The sequence below is a fragment of the Nerophis ophidion genome, linkage group LG06 (genome assembly GCF_033978795.1).
Source record: "Nerophis ophidion isolate RoL-2023_Sa linkage group LG06, RoL_Noph_v1.0, whole genome shotgun sequence".
NCBI classification, from domain to species: Eukaryota; Metazoa; Chordata; class Actinopteri; order Syngnathiformes; family Syngnathidae; genus Nerophis; species Nerophis ophidion.
Window position 1 is genome coordinate 36,200,613 of NC_084616.1, and position 21,709 is coordinate 36,222,321.

The following is a 21,709-nucleotide window of genomic DNA, read 5'->3' on the forward strand; positions in this document are numbered from 1 at the left end:
CAATACTTAACCACATGGCATTATTCACATGTATGAAGGAGGTTTCTTACACATACCTGGTCTATATTTAGCACTGAAACATCCTCAGTCTCCTTTTTTTGTTTTTATAGTCAACATCTTGACAGAAATACCAGTCATTCAGAGACATTGTGTATAAAATCTGCTAAATCTTGCTGTGCAGCGTAATTGTTTGTTTAACATATTTGCAGGTAGTGCAGTGGAAATTCTTAAGGAGTGGAATGTCACTGGCAAAAAGAAGGTAGGTATTAAATGCAGTACCGCTGCATTGTTCATATTTGCGTCAGTATAAAATATGCAGTAGAACTGAATTAAAAAGTTGATTGCACTTACACAAGACACTAAGACTTATGGGTGGGTATTTGACAAATCTTAAATTGCTGTGGTAAAACTGTTGATTTATTTTTAATGGAGTGGGAAAATTTAAATATTTCTAAGCTCTGTTTCGGTTCAGTAGTGGAGGTCTTTTAGATGTAGCTCACCTTCCCATATGTGATGTCTTGTTATTCTTTTCACCAAAAACTACCGGTTGTTGAAACTGACTTAACTTTGCCTCTGCTGTTTTTGATGCACTCAATTTTGCTTAAATTTAATAATTAAAAAAACATATATTTTGTTGTTATACACTGTTCTTTCACCATCTGATTCAATTTGTTGTAAAATCTTAATTTGGGATCCGCTCCTGCGCCTCTTGCTAGTGTGGTGCAGGTTGTCACCTAACAAAAAGAAAAACAGAACAAAGCACTCTGACACTGTTATCTTGACCTCCAGCCAAATAAGAAAAAGAAGCCCAAGCCCCAGCAGGAGGCCTCAACAGAACCTGGCCCATCGGAGGCCACACCACTTGAGGAGTGTAAGGACAAAACCAATGGCTTCCATGACAATGGATCAGCAGTGGATGGAGAGTCACTTGACTCCCTGAGTGAACACTTGGACTCTGTGTCCTTGGATGCATCAGAGCTGGACTCTGAACCGATCACGTCTGAAACCACCGGTAAAACGTGTATATTGTTGTTCCATTTATATTAGTTGTTTTTTTAATTCCATAAAAGCTCACCAGTTCAAAGAGCATGTACATCTATCTTTGCAGCTCTCACGGGTGCAGATGCAGACAGTCCTCCCTCTCAGCTGGGACCAAATACTCACCAGGCACATAAAGGGAACAAAATACGCCACCGCCAAGATTCACATCGCCAAAACTCATCTCATGTACTTCCCGATGAACAAAGTCAGCAAAGGTCGTCTGGTGGCAAGAAGATTGGTAATAAGAAATCTTTCTCCACGCGTGAGCTAATAGAAGATATTTCAGGTGCCAGCTGGGGTTTTAGGCAGGAACAACAGACAGGAGCCTTACCATCAGGCAAATACAGGCAGTTGCGTCTTTCTGCTTGATTCTTTTTTGTGTTAGTGTGCTTAAAATACACTAAAATGCCTAATTAATCGTGATATTTTTTGAAAGCTCTTCGACTCTTCTCATGCAATGGACTATTCAATGCTACTTACTGCAGATGCGCAGACTTGATTCCAAACCAAAACAAACCTGTTGACTCCGTTACGAAATGTTTTTATAAAGATGAAGAAGAGTTATCCAAGTGGAGTGTAGGAAATGAGAAGGCGAGAACAAAACAAACCATTTTGATTAAAACTATCCGGGGTGTCAACCTATCTGTCACTGACAGCGAACATATGTTCAATACAGCAATAACTACTGTCCCTGCAGCATGCAAGTAGAGAGTGTCACTTTTCATCACAATGTATGTTCAATTTCAGTTTATTTCGAACATGCAATACAATACAAATACAATGCAATGCATCACATATTTCCAGTTGTTTCATTATAGCACAGCCGAAAAGGAATAGGAAAAGCACAGCTGATTTAATCCTACCCCTTTTCATATCATAGCTCTTTTATGTAATTTCTTTTTCTGCAATAGAACAGTGACTAAATTAATGAATATACCATTAGTAGGTAAACAAATATTAATAAATACATAAGTAAATGTCAGACATATAAACATATACACAATAATTAAAGTTCTCAAAAATAGTTAAGTAATTTATGGTTCAACTAGGAGATGAATTAGATTTATTTATTTTTAATTTTTTTTATAGGTTCAAGATGTTTTATCATAGTTCTTCTTCTTTGTACTTTGTAAACACTTGTAGTTTGAAAACTTTCTTGAAGTCGGTCATATTAGTACATTGTTTGATGCACTTGGTTAATCCATTCCATAATTCAATTCCACATATAAATCCCCATATTTATGGTATGATAACACTAACAAGCAGTAGAGAATATGGATTGTATTCTGGTCCAGAACATATTTTGTGCAGGAGGTTTATATTGACATGTTTCTTGTTACTTTGTTGTATATTTTTACATGACATTTCCAGTTTATCTTATCTATTATTACTCCTAAAAAATCTTTTTTTTTTAGCCGTGCAATATCTACTTTGTCTATTTGTATTTGTTTTATTTTCACTTCTACTGTTACCAAATAGTATTATTTTAGTTTTAAAGATTCAAAGATTGTCTTGTTTTTGTCAAACCCTCTTTTTAATGTATTTATTCTGTTATTGTTTGTATTAGCTTCTGTGTTCTCTCCTAAACAAAACACAGTTGTGTCATCTGCAAATAGTACTAACTTTAAGTCCTTTGTAACTTTACAAATATAGTTTAAGATTGAACAATTGTGGTCCCAGTATTGATCATTGAGGTATGCCACAAAATGTATTTTTAGTTCTGTAGACGTTTGTTCTCCTATCTTCACGTATTGCTTCCTGTTGGTTAGGTAGCTTCTTACCCAGTTTAAGACCAACCCTCTGATGCCATACCGTTGTAATTTATTAAGATATTATGATTGATTGTTTTAAATTCTTTTGTTAAATCCATACACACTGTAGCAGCGCATTTATTGTAATTTATTGCATTGTTGATTACTTATTTCGATTAATGCCATTTACGTTGAAAAGTTGACTCTGTATCCGGATTGGTCGTTTGTGAGTCTTTCATTTTTATTCATGAAGTCTGAGTATAAGGTGCTACAAATGGTAAGCTGTTGTAATCGAAGTTCTGGTAAGATCTAGTGAAAGCTCGGCAGGTAGAAACTAAAAAAGGCCCTTTTTAAAGTCAACAGTCTTGTCCTGTTCAAACATGGCCACCGTCAACTTTCAAGCTCTGTCTTTTTTCCACTAGTCACACACTTGAGGTCTTCACAGTAATAGCGCTACATGTCACATCCAGTCTGACTGCAATAACAAAATATTGATCTTTGTTTAATGTTCCTGACTTTCAATGAATTGCTGAAAAAATGTTGAATCATTGATACTTATTCGGGCTAGCGAAGTTTAAATGTGCAGGTTGTTTGGTATTTTCTAACAACATGGAAAATTATCATGTTGTTTTAATGTGGAGGGCCCCCAAATTACTTCAGCTGTTTTGTTGCCAAAAATGATTTGGTTATGTCACAAACAGAAGCCAGATAATGCGGAATCCTGTTTTACGTAGGAAAAAATGATGTTCCCTTAAACCATTTGTATTAGTGTTAAATGATGTTCCCTTTGTTTCCCCTTAGCGCCCAACATTGACCGCTCTGTGAAGGACCTGCAGCGATGCACCGCCTCACTGACTCGCTACAGGATGGTGGTGAAGGAGGAGATGGAGTCCTCTGTCAAAACAATGAAGCAGGCCTTTGCTGAGCTTCAGGGCAGGTGTGTACATTTGAAAACAATTCAATAATTCATGGTTCAAAAACTAAACAAAGGGGAATGTAAACCGCAAGATGACAATGGTTATGTTTAAAATCCGCCGTTCAAAACCCTATTTCCTACCTTTCAAAATATCTTTCAGGACATTGATATACATTGGTATCTTCACATTTTATTTAACATTTGTGCAATTTAGGGTTACCCAAAATGACTGTCATTGTATGCGTTGCGGGCATATTGAGTTGTCAGCACACCTCTGTAAACTTATTCCAGCTAGCATTGTTTCATGAAAGGGAGGCTACTGCGTAATAAGAGAAAAATATTCACGTAAATTGCTGTGAAGTACGTGTTGAAGTATTTTTTTAGTCCATTGTTTGTCCAGTTTAATCTTGTTTACCTCAACAGTTTTAACTCAAAATGTGTTGTTATTGTATTACTGTTTATTGTATATTCACCGTTTTACTGCTTTTATTGCCATTTGCACCCTGTTCAGCAATATAGATGACTTGACAGTGTTACAAAATGTAGCCATGAAACTTGAAAGCCTAGGTTCTTACAAGTTTCAAGTTTAGTGTTGCTTTGTTTTTTTTGGCAAGTTTCAACTTCCTGTTTTTGTTAAATGGGTTAGCTTAATGGGACCCTCAAAGCTAGTATCCATAAGCTTTTTGCGAACAAACAACTTTTAATCTTGTGAAAGGATGTTGAAACTTTGAGTCCCATCTGTTTGACAAGGAGCACCAAATAAAGGTGTAGGCTGCGACATTAGGAGTTGTTTAAATATTGAACTAGAGAGAGGCAAATATTATGACATTTATTATTTTGTCAATCCATTTTTAATCCAGGTCAAAGTGCTTCACTCGTCTGACTTTCATGCTGGCATTGTGGGTTCAGTCCCCATTTAGCAACAGTGTGAATAGTTTGTTTATAGTTGTGATGAAAATAATTCAACCCCCACACAATTTTGGTGTTTTAGCAAGTTGGACATTTATTCCGTATTTTGTTTATAGTCATATCAAATAAAGATGTGTCAAATAGACAAATGCAACTTAAATTGTAACACTGTATTTTACAAAATACCAAAAAAGGACATTTTTCTTAATATCTCATTGACAAAATTATTCAATCCCTTAGTTACATGCATCTTTAGTACTTAGTAGAACACCCTTTGGCAGTAATTACATCCTTCAAACGTGATACATAACCGGACACAAGCTTCTTGCAACGATCTACAGGTATTTTTGCCCATTCCTCTTGGGCAAAGGCCTCCAGTTCATTCATATTCTTGGACTTGCGTGCTGCAACTGCCTTCTTCAAGTCCCACCACAGGTTTTCTATAGGATTTAGGTCTGGCGACTGTGAAGGCCACTCCAGAGTCTTCCAGCCCTTCTTCTGCAACCACTCTGTTGATTTGGAGGTATGCTTGGAATCGTTGTCCTGTTGGAAGGTCCAACGTCTCCCAAGCCTCAGCTTCGTCACTGACTTCATGACATTTGCAGCTAATATATCCTGGTAGGAAATAGAATTCATAATGCCTTGAACGTGCTGGAGATTCCTGGTACCTGAGGCAGAGAAACAGCCCCAGAGCACGATTGACCCCCCACCATGCTTAACAGTAGGCAAGGTGTTTCTTCTCTTTGTAAGCTTAATTTTTTTCTCCTCCAGACATAACGTTGATTCATAGGCCCAAAGAGTTCCAGTTTTGTCTCAACACTCCATAGAACAGTTTCCCAAAACCTTTGGGGTTTGTCCAGATGATTTTTGGCATGCTGGAGTATATTTTTCTTGTGCCTGGTAGTCAGAAGTGGGGTGCGCCTGGGAGTTCTGGCATGGAGGCCTTCATCTCGTAGTAAGCGCATTATTGTCTGGGACGAAACCTGCGTTCTTCCCTCTGCAATGTCCTGTTGTAGTTCCTCAGCTGCTCAGTAGTTTCACCACTGTACGCTTCAAATACCGGACAGCAGTTACACACAGCATCCTCTTTCTACCACGCCCAGGTAGTGTTTCCACTGTGCCTTTAGCTTTAAACTTGTGAATTATGCCCCCAACTGTGTCTCTTGGAATGTGTAATGTCTTTGCTATTTTCTTATATCTATATCTTTTCTTATGAAGAGAAATTACTTCCTCTCTTGACTTCTTTGACCACTCCCTGGACTTCACCATGTTGCAAATACACCATTGACTATGTACAAGAAGCTGAGTGTCACATTCTTTTTCAATCAGTTTAATTGTTGCTTGTTATGGTTCTAATCACATCTACAGGTGTTTTCAACACCTGATTGAAAATACCTTATTCAAATTCTGTTCTTAAGAGTTATGATCTTCAAGGGGTTGAATAATTTTGTCAATAAGATATTAAGAGAAATTACACTCTTTGGTATGTTATAATTCAAGTTGCATTTGTCTATTTAATGCATCTTTATTTGATATGACCATAAACAAAATACGGAATAAATGTTCAACTTGCTAAAACACCCAAATTGTGTGGGGGTTGGATAATTTTGATCACAACTGTAAATGCCCAGCCTTTCGCCCAATGTCAGCTGAGATAGACTCCTGCTGTGAGCCTGTACAGAAAACGATTGGATGGGATTTATTTAATCCCCTGAAATGTAATGTTTTATTTTGTCTAATAACTAGGGATGTAACAATATGAACATTTTATATTACGGTTACTGCGGCCAAAATTATTATGGTTATCATTATATATTTATTATTTAAAAGAGAAAAATATGTGTTAGAAAACCAACTATTTTGCATGTTCGTGTTTATGATAATGTTTTAGCATTAGTATTTTATCTGCTTAAATGGCTAATATAACCACCATCAGTGTGTGAATGTGGAAATACTGTCAAAACGCTTTGGGCTCCTTAAAAAGGGGTAGAAAATCGCTATAGAAGTACAACCCATTTACCATATTTATTTAAATGAAGAATGCGTAACAAATAAAATGGAAAATGATTTATTATTTCTAGCGGGTGCTGTGACATCATACTCTATTCAGCGGTCCTTGAACGCACCATAAAAACACCTCAGTCTTTTTTTCTTTGAAAAAAATAACGATCATTTTGAGATGAGACCGTAAGAAAGTACTGCTTTTGCATTCAAGGTGCACAATTTAATATCTTAGTTGTTCAAGTAGCAATTTATGTAAGGTTAGATTGGGGTATATATTTTTTTTATAGATAGGGGAAAGACGTTGATGGCTCTTGTTTTCATGTTAGCATTCAAGCTAGCGAACTGGCGCTACTCTGTTAAAGTGGAGTTATCAATCTCTTTTGTTGATCCTTTTAATTTAAAACGGTAATGCTAACCACGCATTATTATTAAATAATAATGCGTGGTTAGTATTATCGTTTTAAATTAAAATGTATTACCGTTTATTGTTACATCCCTACTAATAACATTTTATGTGGTTGATTATACGTAGCATGTTTGCTACCAGGGCTCCTTCAAGCTAAATTGTGGCCCTGATTAGAATCGTATTTTATTTTGAGCCCCCCTTTAGAGTTTTATTTCTTGCTTTTTAATATACGTGAAACAGCTTTTAGACTTTTTTTTTAATCAAACATTAATTTAATTAGATGCATGTTTTATACCTAAACACATTTTTTTTTAACCCTGTGCTTACTGCTTTGCAAAACAACCACTATTGCTGTGCGCAACAAAAACAAAATGGGGAAATTTGCCACTACATTCTAATCAGTAACAAAGCGGGAAGCAGCTAGGTGTACTTCTTTGCTGTAAAATTTCGTAAGAAGTAACCTGTCACTCAATAAGTGACAATTTACATGCACTTCTTAAAGCAAAACAGCCCCCCCCCCCTGGATTCATGTTTCTGGAATTCTGCTTTGTAATTTAATTAAAGATAAATAAGTCCTCGGTCCTCTCTTCTTTTGCAGCTTAATGGACAGAGAAGTGACACTGCTTGCCGAAATGGACAAAGTGAAAGCAGAGGCTGGTAAGTACTGTCTTATAAATGCCGCACACCACCTGGGAAAAATCAGTTCTTTATGCCTCAAGAAGAAGAGGAGGGGGCTGGGGGATGTCTGGCTTAAAATATTTCCAGAAAGCTTGTAAAAGTGATTGTTGTGGAAGAGCAAGTTCCAGTTGTTTTTTCCGACGCAGAGTGGTGCCTCAAGGGTTCCTGCTTATACCTACAGCATACCTGTGCATGCGTCATGACAGGCTGCGTATTTGCCCAAGTAGGCCATTCTGTCTCACTCTGTTCTGTAAGTGTGGAGTGTTCCAGGAAAAATTGAATGGTGTCGGGTGTCGAGAGAGGCTCAGTGTCGACTAGATGCGGGGGCAAGCGAGTGAAGGAAGATGAGTGCTTGAATGAAAACAGAAAAAGCAGCTTTTCTCAAGTCTACCCTGCCAAACTTTCCCCTTTGGGCTTCTACTGTCTTTCCGGTCTTAAGCCTCCAGAACTTGTTAGACGAATTCATATCGACTTTTAAGACGGCTTCATTTGAAAATAGGCCGTTCACTGTGTCTAGTAGTGTGACAAACGGAAAGAAGAGTTGGGGTTGAAATTTTTCTTTTTGCCAAGTTGGATTCGTTGAGTAGCTCTTGTGTACTTACTGAGCTTGTAGGAGATTCATGTGACAACATTTCACTGTGCCATGATATTTGAGCTTTTTTTTTTTTACCAGAGATGTCTGATGTACTTTGGACTAAATCTGTGTCACTTTTAAGAGACGGATCAGAAAGTTGGATAATAGGTCAGTTGAATTCGACCATTAAAAAGTTACTTTCATAGGGTACCAGCCAAGGCTTCCCGCAATTAGTGAATGAAAAGTAAACCGACACCCATAAAATTTATATTTTTCAAAAAAGCCTGGTTTATTCTGCCAAGCCAATGCACCTCTGTGCATTACGTAGAAATTGTCTGTCTCAGCACAGTGAAGATAAACTATCTTTCTGACCTACTGGTTTATATTGAATTGCCCCAGGGGGAGGGGAATGGATCCATTGTAAGCTGCATGTTATTTTATTGTATTCTTTCCCATGTATGGGATTGTTGTTTAACCCCTTAGCATACTTTGACATTTGTGACTAAAAAAGATTAAAACGTTTTCTTTTTTAAGTCATAGCCTAAGTACAGTGGTACTGCAACTTATGATAATTGGTATTTGTAAAAAAAAAAAAAATAGACATTTACATGTTCTGTTAATTAGTATTTAAGAAGAAAAACCTTTTTAAACTAGTAATGGCCACAAAAGCTTGCCAAGTGTTATTTTTAAAGGTTAATTGCACCTTCAAGCAGTTGAGCCAAAATCGAGTGCACGACATGTTTGCAGAAAGCACTAATCTGCTCAATACAGCATGGAAACGGGAGTTTAGAACAGTCAGAGAGATTGTCTTGTCATATATGAAATGTTAAAAAAAAAAGTTTTAATTTATCACTAATGTGCTCTATAGTCAAGGAAATGTAGTCAAATCCCATCCCAAGCGATTGAGCGCCCTTTTAAAGCAGTATTTCTTAATCTATAGGGCCCATTGTTGGGCCGGGAGCTCTCGCTAGGGGACCACCAAAATAGAAAAAGTGTACTCAATTGTAAAAAAATGTTTTGCCACTTTTGGCAGTATTGACAATATCGAAACAGAAGTATGGAGCTAAAGAAGTAGAGAAGTTTCTTAAAAAATTATGACTGAAGTGTAGATGAACATTATTTTATTGACGTTTGTACTAATTTAGTTTATGTATTTTAACACAACGTAATGATATGGAAATGTATTTTTTTATCAGTTATTTTTGAGTGCCACATGTATTATGTTTGGTTAGTATTTATTTTTCTAATCAGCCTGACCTAAGCCTCGGGTTTATTTGTTAAATAAATAATAATCTTTGTGACTAACACATGCTTTCATATCATTTGACAAGGTTTTAAACTTTAAGCAGGGTAACTATGATTATTGAATATGATTAAAATCAGGAGTAAGATAACTAAGTGGTAATATTTGGGTGGGTCTCGGGCCTTTCTATTTTGAAAAAGTTGGGCCCCAAGGTCAAAGTTTAACAACCCTTGCTTTAAAGCACTCAAATTAGAATCAAAGAAGAGATTTTTACTGCTGTCAGAGAGTGTGAAAACCTGCATGTACGTATTTAATTATGTTACTTCCGTGTTGTTGTGTTGCAGTCCTCATTTTAAACGGCCGCCAAAAAAGAGCCGAGGAGCTCAGAAGACTGACCGACCAGTCGGCGTCCATGTCTGAGGATCAGCTGACTGAACTGCGAGCTGACATCAAGGTGCTTCACTGAGTGACTGCGAGTGTTCTTTCACACCTGAACATCATAACTGTCGTTATGTTTGGTCTTTGGCAGCACTTTGTGAGCGAGCGCAAATATGACGAGGACCTCGGCAAAGCTGTCAAGTTTACTTTCCATCTGGAGCCGCTGAAGACGATCATCTCCCAATTTGGATCGGGTATAAGATCTCTGTATTGCCTCTTTATTGATCCTAAATCAGGTGATGAATCGCTGACTCCTTGTCTTTTTTCCAGTGTATCATCCCCACACAGGTTACTCTGATCGATCCCGTTGCAGCTCCACGTCCTCTTTGGTGGCCAGTCCCAGTGTTGTGGAAAGTCCTCCTCCCACTCAGAGCCCGCCCAGCGAATTTCGCCCCCCACCGGCCAAGCAGGTGAGCTCCCATTGAGACACTTCGACTTAGTGTAAGTGCTCCAACTCGCGCATCTATTCAATTAATGTGCCTGTTCTTCTAAAGCAAAGAGATCAATAAATTGGCATTAGCATTCAAAACTGTGGCTCTGTGTAACCTCCTAATTTAGCTTTTTATTACGTCCACAAGGTGGCACTAGCTGCATTTGAAGTAGCTGGCATGGCATCCAACAGCTATCAAATCCAGATTACAAATGATTATTTTCTTTTGTGCTATCATTGTTTGAATTTAAAAAAAATACACTTAAACAGCGGCCTTCGAGTAAAAATAAACAACCAATATTGTTCCTAATATTCTTTTAATATGTCAGTAGTGTGACGTCATGTAATTTTTCATCAAATAGTTTCACAAAAAGGCAAATCTTTGGGTATTTATTTGTTATTAGCATCAAACTTTTTAATTATGTTATGCCTTTCACAGTTTTGCCTGCTTTCAAATACCAGAGTGTCCTATTTGTGGTCAATAAGCACCCCGACCACTATGAAGTCATTGATTTCATGCTAATGGAGGTATGTTTACTCCATGTAGTGGTACACAGGAACACCAGAGGTCATTTTGGAATATAAAATGATTACCATATATGCATAAATTAATTGTAAAAATACAAATGTATGAGTAGTTGAAATTGAATTAAAATAAGATGTTTTTGGAAACGCCTAGTGTTGAGCGATATTTACGATACAGTATATGATAAAAAAAAGTGGGCGGCCACACAACTTTTAATTGGGGATCGACCAATATGTTTTTTTCAGGACCGATACCGACTATTAGTAGTCAAGGAGTCCAATAACCGATATTTGGAGACAATATTCATTTGCAGTAAAAGTTTTTTAAACACAAATTGTCAGTAAACAGCTAGACAAGGCTTTTAATTTTTTTGTGTGTTTTTTAAGGACATGTTGGACCAGTAACAAGCATAATGTTTATTGTGGCGCTAATGTTGTGGTTGATTTAGCACCAAACAAAATCAGGGGATTTCACAAACACCTTTATTATGTGTGAAGCCAAATAAGCACTGCAGTGGGGGGGGAAGGCAACGAGCTGGTGCATGTGAATTATTATATGTGATTTAAATCATGGTATATGTGTATATTGTGTAATTGCTGATGTACTTCTGTTGTAGTTGTGAAGAAACACACAAAAAAAAACGAAAAGAGGTCCATACATAAATACGTCAAAACGCAAAATATAGGCATCGATAATCGGCCGACCTCTAATTTTAAGTCTATCACTATATTTTGATAATGCATGGTAATGACACTTTTCTGCTGTATCATGCACATTTGACAGCAACAAGCCAACAAACGTGTCCTCACTATAACGTGCCTCCACAGAGCAGCTCCTAAAGCACTAATTCTTTGCAAATTAATGACATTTCCTCACAAGTGCATGCACGTGTGGTGTATCATGTTGCATGCATGCACATGTGATGTATCATTTTGCATGCTTTCATGTGTGATGCATGCATGCATTTTTGATGTATCATGGTGCATTCATGCATGCATGCACGTGCGATGCATCGTGTTGCATGCATGCACGTGCGATGCATCGTGATGCATGCACGTGCGATGCATCGTGATGCATCGTGATGCATGCGCGTGCGATGTATCACGTTGCATGCATGCGCGTGCGATGTATCACGTTGCATGCATGCGCGTGCGATGTATCACGTTGCATGCATGCGCGTGCGATGTATCACGTTGCATGCATGCGCGTGCGATGTATCACGTTGCATGCATGCGCGTGCGATGTATCATGTTGCATGCATATGTGACGTATCATGTTGCATGCATGCATGCATGATGTATTGTATGCATGCATGTTCCAAATAAACTCAAACTCAAAACTTTGTGTGCTTTTTTTCTGGCTAATTGTGACTTTCTCTGCAGATTTTCCAGGGCAACAGACGTACGTTCCATGGCCAAGGCTATCAATCAGGGGCCCAGCAGCGCTACAACGGCGGCACTAACCACGATCGAAGCGCCGGGCGCACCAGCCACCGCTACCAAGGCAACGACGGCCCCTCCGGTTCCAACCCGCAGCACTCCAATAGGGGCCCTTCCACCTCCTCGTCCAACCAAAACCGAGCGTCCCACAACGGCTTGCCTCAAAGGCTCCCACGGATGCCCTGCCCTTGACATCGGTAAAATTGCGCCGCTCTCTCCCAGCCCCTTTACTAATAACCCTGCACTACCAGGGCCGCCGCCCACTTTCCCGCCCAGCTCCCACGCTCGTCTCGATGAAGAATAGAATCCAAGTTTACATATTTTCATGTTCATCCTTTAGACTTGAACAGCATCTTGATTAGATGATCCTCCTCTTCCCCGCACGGAACTCTTGGTAGCGCTGCCCTCGTTAGAAAGCACTAAGAGGAGAAACTGTGCGAGGAAACCTAAGTGAATGCTGCTTGTTGGTTCTCCTCTACTGTAAAGTTTGTGACTGAGTAAAAAGCTGTGGCACGTTCACAAAGACTAGTCCTAATGCTAAGCTATGCTAATTCGCCAGACAAAAGGGCAAACCTGTGGTAAATAAAACACACGCAAAAGTTTTATAGATGAGGGCTGTTTTTTTTTTGTTCTTTTTAGTGGAATAATGTGAAAAACTGAAGTTTCACAACACCAAGTGTCCACGTGCTGTTTGGCTTCTGACCATCACTTCAACAAACATCTTCTCCCGCGTTTGCTGTAACATCGACGACACGTTTGCCTTTTTGTAGAAAAGTCTCTAAAGGAATGGTTAGGAGAGGTCATGTCCATGTAAGAATAGGACCTTGCTTTTTTGCGGACATTAGAGAAATAATTGGCAGCTACGCACTTCCTTGGTGTTGCTGATGTTGCAAGCAGGAGTCTGATACTTCATTGTGGGAATCAAGCAAAGAAGTGAGCGGGAAGGAGGGGTGAATTGAACCTCCCCACCCCCTTTGATTTTCTTTATCCGTATCCAAGAGACATTTTGCTTATTTTCAGTTTTGAAATGAAAATTGTAATTCTGTTGTTGGTGACTGTTGTGGACAAGAGCACCATTTTGTTTGTAGAGACATCACCTGTCTTTGTTTTTGTTTTTTTAATAGTTTGAGCATTTTGGGAAAAGTCCAAGAAATCACAGTTGACCATATTTCTTGCTGCATGTATTTGGTTCTCGCGCAACAAAAGGAATATTGTTTGAAGCAAGCTTTAAAGGTGCTAGAGAATTGTTCCCGTCTTTTACAAGTCTTCAGTTAATCTTTTATTATGGTAAACAAAACACTTATCTATCACTTATATTTAGCCAAGATGCCAAACTATTATTTCTGACTGACATTGCTGGAGAAAGGTGGTGGTGGGGGGGGGGGGGGGGGGGGGAAGTATTTTTTTTGTTGTTGTTGGGCCACAGGGTGAGAGTTGATGAAAGCAGTTTTTAGTCCATTGCTTCAAAAATAGGACATCTTTTTGTTTGACATTCCAAATGGTAGGAATATTTTTCTTTTCATCCCCCTTGTTGCCTTTCCCTTTCGTCAACATCCTGTATGAGCAATGTAATCTCCTCCCTGTAAATACATTTGTGTAACTATTATTTGTATGATCAAGTTGTGTCGTTGTCACTTCAGAGAAACCTTAAGTGCCTTTTCTTCTGTCTCCCGCTCACTCATTCATCAAACAACCTTCACAGAAGGGACCAAAGATGTCGATCATCCCCAAACACCCTCAACGCTCTTTAGCCCCACTCAATGAATGGCACACTTTTGATTTGTAACCAATAAAAGGTTTGCAATATTCACTGAGTTTTAATCCTTTCTATCAATTAACTGATCAACTTGCTCTCTAGATGTGATTTCTAAGACTTTGGGTAAGGGAATAAAAATGGAGTGTTGTCTGGCCATAACTTTCACCTCTTGTAGCACACGGAGAAGGGCTCTGTGGCAAAAACTTACATAAAAGAATGCAATCGATAATATTTAAAATTTGACATCTTAAGTTTTATTTTTTAAACAGCTGAAGTCATGAAGAAGCAGTTAAAAATATAATTTTGTATCCATGATTTTACGGGACAATTTGAAGAAAACTTAACTTTTCATTCAAGGGATCTCGTCAAGAGTGTTCTAAAACTATAGATTTAGATCTTACAAATCATAGAGAGACTGGAGGAGATGTGGATGAAGAGACAGGGCTGCGCCGGGACGGAAAAGCTTCACGGTGTCTTGGCTGAAAGGGCAAGTATCGGACACCTCGGGATCCTCTGACGTATCCTCGTTCATCCATGCAGACTGGACACTGCCTGAGAGTTGGTGAGAGTGGAGTCGACACTCTTGGTTGCTTTGTTGGGTCTGCTCCTGTCTCTGGCCATGCTCTCTCCACCCCAGCAGACGGAGGCATGGAACACCGCAGAGGCCACCACAGTTTTGTGTTTTTTTTTTTGTTTTACTTTTGTGGCTGTGCAGAAGTGACTGGTTGCATGAGCTCAAAGTGTTCTTCTGTGTTTCCCTCTTAAACACATGTTTATGTGTGCTATGGCTGAGTTTTTTTTGTTCCCCCTTGGCTTCAGTCTGGAACCCCTTTCCAGGGGCCCAGGCTTAGATTGAATGTATTTTTTTTCTCAACCCTCCTCCCCAGCATTTACCTGTTTCTCACCTTTTTTGTCAGGGGCACCGGAGAAGTTAGCAGACCTGTCAGCGATCCTGTTCTGTCTCCCTCTGTTTGTCTGCTCTTGAATGGGATTGTGCTGAAAATTTAAATTTCCCTTTTGGCCGATTATTAAAGTATTTCTGATTCTGATATGCTTGAATATTTTAGGATTATCAACAATTTTGGACATGGAACATGTAAATATGTCAAACAGGAAAAGTAGAACATATCCTGTATTTTCAATAAATAGTTCTTAACATAATGTCTTACAGTCTTCACCACTATGAGTCATTTCGAGCCATTAAATGTTACAAACTAAAAAAAAAAAAAACCTTAAGTTTTGGCCTAATACATGAATTCAAATTCTTGAATAAAAATAAAAATACTATTAAGCACTAAAAACCCAAGTTATTACATAATGCAGTGATTTTGAAAACTGGTAGTGGTATGCCTAATGGTACACCTAAGAATCAAGTGATAAGTGTTTTACTTTTCTATATTCAGAAACTGTGTTAGTGATGAAACTACATGTAATGTTGCAGTAACCAAACATTAAATATACTTTTTGAAAAAAACAAAAAAAATCTGGCTTTATTTTCATGAATACTTAAGCCTACTATGCTGCTGTATTTTAATGTTGGCTATTATACTGGTACTTGGAGAACCAGTTGTTTTTTGAAATGGTACATAATGAACAAAGTTTAGGAACCACTGACATTGTATATATTTAACTTGTTTAAGGTATAGATGTAGCCAGTAGAGGGCACTAATGCTTTACTACAAAGCTTCTGATTCCAAAGTTCCCTTTTCTACCGCTTATTCCCTTTGGGGTCACGGGGGGCGCTGGTGCCTATCTCAGCTACAATCGGGCGGAAGGTGGGGTACACCCTGGACAAGTCCCCTCCTTATCGCAGGGCCAACACAGATAGACAACATTCACACTCACATTTACACACTAGGGCCAATTTTAGTGTTGCCAATCACCTATCCCCAGGTGCATGTCTTTGGAGGCGGGAGGAAGCAGTAGTACCTGGAGGGAACCCACGCATTCACGGGGAGAACATGCAAACTCCACAGAAAGATCCCGAGCCTGGGATTGAACCCAGGACTACTTAGGATCTTCATATTGTGAGGCAGACGCACAAACCCCCTCTTTGCCGTGCTGCCCTGATTTCAAAGTTGTTTTTTCCAAAGTAGTTTTTTTTTAATTACTTACTTATTAAATCTGATTTTTTTCAGCATAAGACCTACAGAGAAACTGCCTTCAAAATATCACCAGAGGTGCTTTTGAAATAAGAATCACAATGGTCACTTAATATAAGGCAGGGATTTGTTGTGGCTCTGATGTCGTCTTCCTTTCTCTTTACACACATCAAACCAAATTCCTTCTGGTGCGCACGTTACATTTATTTATTTACGTGCACCAAAGACTTTTGCCAGCACAAAAGATTGACACATCCTAAAATACAACTTGACTTCCTGTTTCCACAATCACTTCCTCAATGAAAAGTATAAATGCTAAAAGTGTTGAGTGAAAAGCAATATTATGTAATGCCGATGAAGCGGACTTTCCGAGACGATGCAAAAAAGTAAGATGGCGGCATCATTGACCTCCTCACTGAGTGAGTCAGAGGCCCATCACAGATGGAAACACAGCAGCACCTGCTTGAGGAAGAAGATTGGGATCAGTCCACTCACATTCCACTCCCACCTGAGGGGATGTGACATTCGACGTTCTTTACACATTTCGTACTTTTTGGACTACCTTGACCGTCTCCTGCATCTGTGTCTGGGACTTTCCAGTCCATCTGCCGGCCTTTTTCATAGAGGCCCTTCAGGACCTTCCTGACTTCGTCGGCACCGCCTCCTTGACCGAGCTCTAGATACTTCCTGTACAGCTGCAGGGCGGTACGGGCATCCTCTATGCTGTCGTGGGTTTCCCCTTGAATGCTGAGGTCTAAAAGCAGGGGGGGGACATTTCAAAGAAAAAAACAGTGAACATTTAGCACTTTCAACATATGATTGAAATACATCCAGTGAGAAGAGGATAAAAGGAGTATAACATCAATCTGTAATTGCTGTCTTGTCTGCTTGAGTGGAAGAGAAGAAAAGTGCGAGCTCAGTGGAAGGCGACCGTTTGTGTGTCAGCCGTGTTTGGACATCCTGGGACTAACAGATGTCCAACGTATATGACTTCATCTGGACCAATATCATTAAACTATCCGACCATTTCATAGAAAATACATATGTAATGTAAATACATTTTTTGACAGCGATGGCAGGTTCCATAATCTCGGAAATTGAAAGTCGGAGCTGAGAATGACTTCACAGCTCCGAGCGTTGCAGTTACCAGGTTTTACTTTTTCCATCCATTTTCTAACGCTTGCCCCTTTTGGGGCCGCGGGGGTTGCTGGAGCCTATGTCAGCTGCATTCGGGCGGAAGGCGGGGTACACCCTGGACAAGTCGCCGCACCATCGCAGGGCCAACACCGATAGACAGACAACACTCACACTACGGCCAATTTAGTGTTGTCAATCAACCTATACTTTTTCCACAATGGAATAAATTAATTTTGTCCTGAAAATTCCACACACAATACCCCTATGTAAAACACCACACACAAAAAAACACCAAAAAACTCAAAATAAGTCACGGCGTGATGTGACAGGTTGTGACAGAGCATGGTTGGTTATTTTTTGAATTTATATCCAACAATTGCGAAAATGACTTTTTATTGTCAATATCGGCTGCAGAGTTGAATTTTTTTATGTTTACTGTTAGTGGTGTGCTTTGGGATTTTTTTCAATGAAAAAAATGTGCCTTGGCTCAAAAAAGGTTGAAAAACACTGCTCTAGAACTATAACTGACTCGGAACTAAATGTTCGGATCGTAATCATTCAAATACGATTTAGCAGCAAAGTGGACAGCCGTCAAGGTTCTGGCTTGGAGAGCGACATGAGGAGACAATAAGTAAGCTCGCTCTATAATTAGCTAACTAGCAAGTTTGTTTCGGTGCTCCTGATCGTCTCTCCGTCTTGCAACTCAGTGCAGCGTTTAGGCAAGAGGAACAGCGAATACGACAGTGAGATTTATTTTTAAAAATGTTTTACATTTCATTTAAAAAACACAAAAGTGATATTTTGAAGTGAAACGCTGATTGCAGAATTTTCAAATGCCTTTTACTTTTAAGATGACTTACCAAGAAAGTACCAGGCAAGAAACCGGAGTGAAATCATCCTCTTCCGAGGCAAATGGAACAGGTAGACTGTGTCAATGACTTGGTCTTTCAGCACCTGGGAAAAAGACAACAATCAATCACCATCAAACGCTTCAAATAATACCCACCTGCACAGTTAGCATACCAGTAAATTGATAACCCGGAAGTCCTTCTGGAGGCCATGACCAACAAATCGAACTCCTGTGTCGATGAGGAAGCGCAGCTTCAAGTAGGTGGACTTCAAAGTGGTCAAATGCTTCGAGGAGATCTTCGCATCCAGGTCGCCTGGTTTGATTCCGGAATACTGAGTCAAGTAGTCCACCACCTGCAGGAGGAAGCATTCATCTGCGTTAGACACTACCAACAGTTGAGGAGAAAACATGCGATAGTTTGAAGTTCATTTGTTAAACAGTACTAATATGTGAACAAGAATATGTTCATACACTTTTTTATTTTTTAAACATGTCTTGTGCACATCTGGCCTGGTTTACCTAGTAGCGTTCACAATGTTTCTCATGGAAATAAAGGCTGCACATTTAAAAACGTGCATAAGGTACAAACATGCTTTAACAGCTTTTGTGACGTAATACTAATTAAACTCAAATATTCCCAACATAAATATTGAAAATGGTTTAAATACTTTGGTAATTTTTATGTTGTGCTATTTTTACCAGCTTCTATAACAAATGAAAAAGAGTTGCAGTTATGGATGTGCCGATCAATCAGCCACTGATCAGTATCAGACCTTTTTTGTGAAAAAGTTGCCGATTAATGTCTTTTGATGCCGATCATATTTTAATTGTTTTTGGTCACTCGACTAACAGAGAGGCAGCTAGCAGCTAATTGTGTATTTTCATAAAAAGTGCAGTGCTGCTCCTCTAAGTTAATATAATCGCCTCCATAGCGGCAAATGAACTACATTTTGAAGTATCTTAAGGGTCATTATTAAGGACAAGGCAAAACGTGTTTCGATCAACGTAAGAGCAGGCAGGTGCAAGCATGCTAACCGCTAAGATAGCAGTAACAACACAATAAATAAGCGCTTCGAGAAGTCTAGATTTTTATTTTTATATTTACAAATTCAGGGAATATTCCTTGGACACAAGAGGACTTTGAGGTCAAAAACCAAAATAATTTAAATAAGTTGTAAAGAATAGTTTTTGCAATTGTGCAAACGAGATGCTGTATCTTAAGAAGCTATCCTAAATAAACTTGAAATTTGATTGACTTTGTTTTTATCAACCAGTTGTATAGAATAAACTACCGTATTTTTCTGACTATAAGTCGCTCCGGAGTATACGTCGCACCGGCCGAAAATGCACAATAAAGAAGGAAAAAAAACATATATACGTCGCACTGGAGTATAAGTCGCATTTTTGGGGAAATGTATTCGATAAAACCCAACACGAAGAATAGACATTTGAAAGGCAATTTAAAATGAATAAAGAATAGTGAACAACAGGCTGAATAAGTGTACGTTATATGACGCATAAATAAGCAACTGAGAACCTGACTGGTATGTTAATGCACCACATCATGGTAAGAGTCATTCAAATAACTATAACATATAGAATATGCTATACGTTTACCAAACAATCTGTCATTCCCGATCGCTAAATCCGATGAAATCTTCTTCCTCGGTGTCGCCTCTGGTATGCGCCCCGCTAGCGTCCTTTCTTTCTGCTGCTCGATTGTTGTTCTCTGCAGCATACTTCACTACGTCCAGCTTGTAATCTACAGTGTATGATTTAGTTTTCGGTGCCATTTTAGTTCAGCCCTTCTCAGTTTTTATAAGTTACCGCCAATGTTGATGTGATCCATTTTAATAGCTCCGGCAGTAGCGTATAGCATATAGCAGTTAGCATATCACGACCCACAATGCACTTTTGCCATGACCCGTCCCCGCCGAATTCCTATTGGTTGGCGTGTGAGTGACGATTGCTGACGTGCGTGTGACGATTGTGGACATTTTCTTTGTCGCTCGCGCGATTGAGATAAATAATCCATCCATTTCTACCGCTTATTCCCTTTCGGGGTCGCGGGGGGCGCTGGCGCCTATCTCAGCTACAATCGGGCGGAAGGCAGGGTACACCCTGGACAATAATATTATTTGATATTTTACGGTAATGTGTTAATAATTTCACACATAAGTCGCTCCGGAGTATACGTCGCACCCACGGCCAAACTAAGAAAAAAAGGTCGACTTATAGTCGGAAAAATACGGTAGTTAAAATATTGTGTTGATATTGTTAAACAATAGTACTCATAATAAATATATTGAAAATGTACAGTTAATGCATGTATCGTTATAAGTATCGGCAGCATGGAACCCTCATCCAAACATCCTTAGTTGGAGTGTTCGGTGTGTCAACATCACCTGCTCCTGAGTGGATATGTAGTCGTCAATGAAAGGCACCCCCTCATTGGGCCCCTGACCCCGCACACAGGTGATCCTGGCGACTGACATTTGACTGGGTTTGATGGTGGACTTGGTGCCGTCGCTGCGCAGCTCCGCCTCTTCCTGTGAGCTCACGCATGGTCAAAATCAAGCTTTTCAAAATTTCGGAATTATTTTCTTCTGCGGTTTCACTTGTGATGAGGGCACATACGCACGCGCACGCATACACACACACACTGACCTGGTTGAGAGTCACAAATTCCGCATCCAGACCCACCAAGTCGCCAGCCTGCGGCATCTCGCTAACCATAAGGGGGATAAAAGTGGCGTGACTCTTTCTCTGTTTCCGAGCCAGTGAGGCCTCCGTCAACAGTACACTTGCATCAATGGGGTTCTTAACTGAAGATACAGCAGAGTCAGACCCTCAATGAACACTGCATGTTTTATACATCAGGGACATTTCACTGAATTGGTGACATTTGCATCTCCTGGAAATGAAATGCATATACAATATGCAGGATAAACATAACTGTAAAATGTTTTTAAATTGAGCTGAGTTTTCTGCACATAATTTATTTATTGCAAAATCAATCAAAACAATTAAATAATTGTCTGTTCAAGTTAACTAAAATTTGACTTTACCATGAAATCATCATTTGAAATCTACCAGAAATGTGAAATCTTTTATGCAACTGTGTTACTACTTATGCCAACTATACCTTGAATTAATTTTCTTTTTTTTTTTTTTTTTTTTTTTTTTTTAACAAAACAATGTCGTTAAAATTCACACCTGGCTTTACATTCATTCCTGTTACCCTAACTTATTATTGCACCCTCTGAAAAACGTGGAATATTACACAAATCACATGGTCCACAGGAACTTGCATTATTCAGTTCTACTACAGGCCATGGAAAGCCGAAAGTGAATTAATTCATTTATTTTTCTGTATATTCGATATTTCAACTATGACTAGGGGGTTCAAATCTCAGCATGGTCCTATTACCTTAGTTATTATTATTTCTTTATTTTCAAAATATTTGAATCACTGTGATGTGCTTACAGATGACAAAAATGTCCCTAAC

The 21,709-nt window shown here is 39.1% G+C and overlaps 2 protein-coding genes across 5 annotated transcripts in view; one reads left to right on the forward strand and one right to left on the reverse strand.

The window, feature by feature from the left end:
- spats2 (spermatogenesis associated serine rich 2) overlaps positions 1-14,161 on the forward strand; it is a 29,402-nt gene extending 15,241 nt beyond the window's left edge. For 2 of the 3 annotated variants that reach the window (XM_061903613.1, XM_061903610.1), the window contains 9 exons: positions 210-259; positions 790-1,012; positions 1,109-1,279; positions 3,594-3,729; positions 7,626-7,684; positions 9,867-9,976; positions 10,052-10,154; positions 10,231-10,370; positions 12,299-13,448. In XM_061903613.1, coding sequence (XP_061759597.1) covers positions 210-259; positions 790-1,012; positions 1,109-1,279; positions 3,594-3,729; positions 7,626-7,684; positions 9,867-9,976; positions 10,052-10,154; positions 10,231-10,370; positions 12,299-12,547 — 1,241 coding nt within the window. In that variant the 3' untranslated portion in view covers positions 12,548-13,448. Of the gene's footprint in view, positions 1-209; positions 260-789; positions 1,013-1,108; positions 1,280-3,593; positions 3,730-7,625; positions 7,685-9,866; positions 9,977-10,051; positions 10,155-10,230; positions 10,371-12,298; positions 13,449-14,057 lie in introns of those variants that run through there. The other variant, XM_061903614.1, reaches the window with a different exon arrangement.
- Positions 14,162-16,396: 2,235 nt separating this feature from the next.
- pan2 (poly(A) specific ribonuclease subunit PAN2) overlaps positions 16,397-21,709 on the reverse strand; it is a 30,945-nt gene continuing 25,632 nt past the window's right edge. Inside the window, exons 21-26 of one of the 2 annotated variants that reach the window (XM_061903609.1) lie at positions 20,868-21,025; positions 20,606-20,749; positions 18,374-18,553; positions 18,211-18,304; positions 16,764-16,967; positions 16,397-16,672 (exon numbers count right to left, since the gene is read on the reverse strand). In XM_061903609.1, the coding sequence (XP_061759593.1) occupies positions 16,638-16,672; positions 16,764-16,967; positions 18,211-18,304; positions 18,374-18,553; positions 20,606-20,749; positions 20,868-21,025 (815 nt within the window). In that variant the 3' untranslated portion in view covers positions 16,397-16,637. Of the gene's footprint in view, positions 16,676-16,763; positions 16,968-18,210; positions 18,305-18,373; positions 18,554-20,605; positions 20,750-20,867; positions 21,026-21,709 lie in introns of both variants that reach the window. The other variant, XM_061903608.1, reaches the window with a different exon arrangement.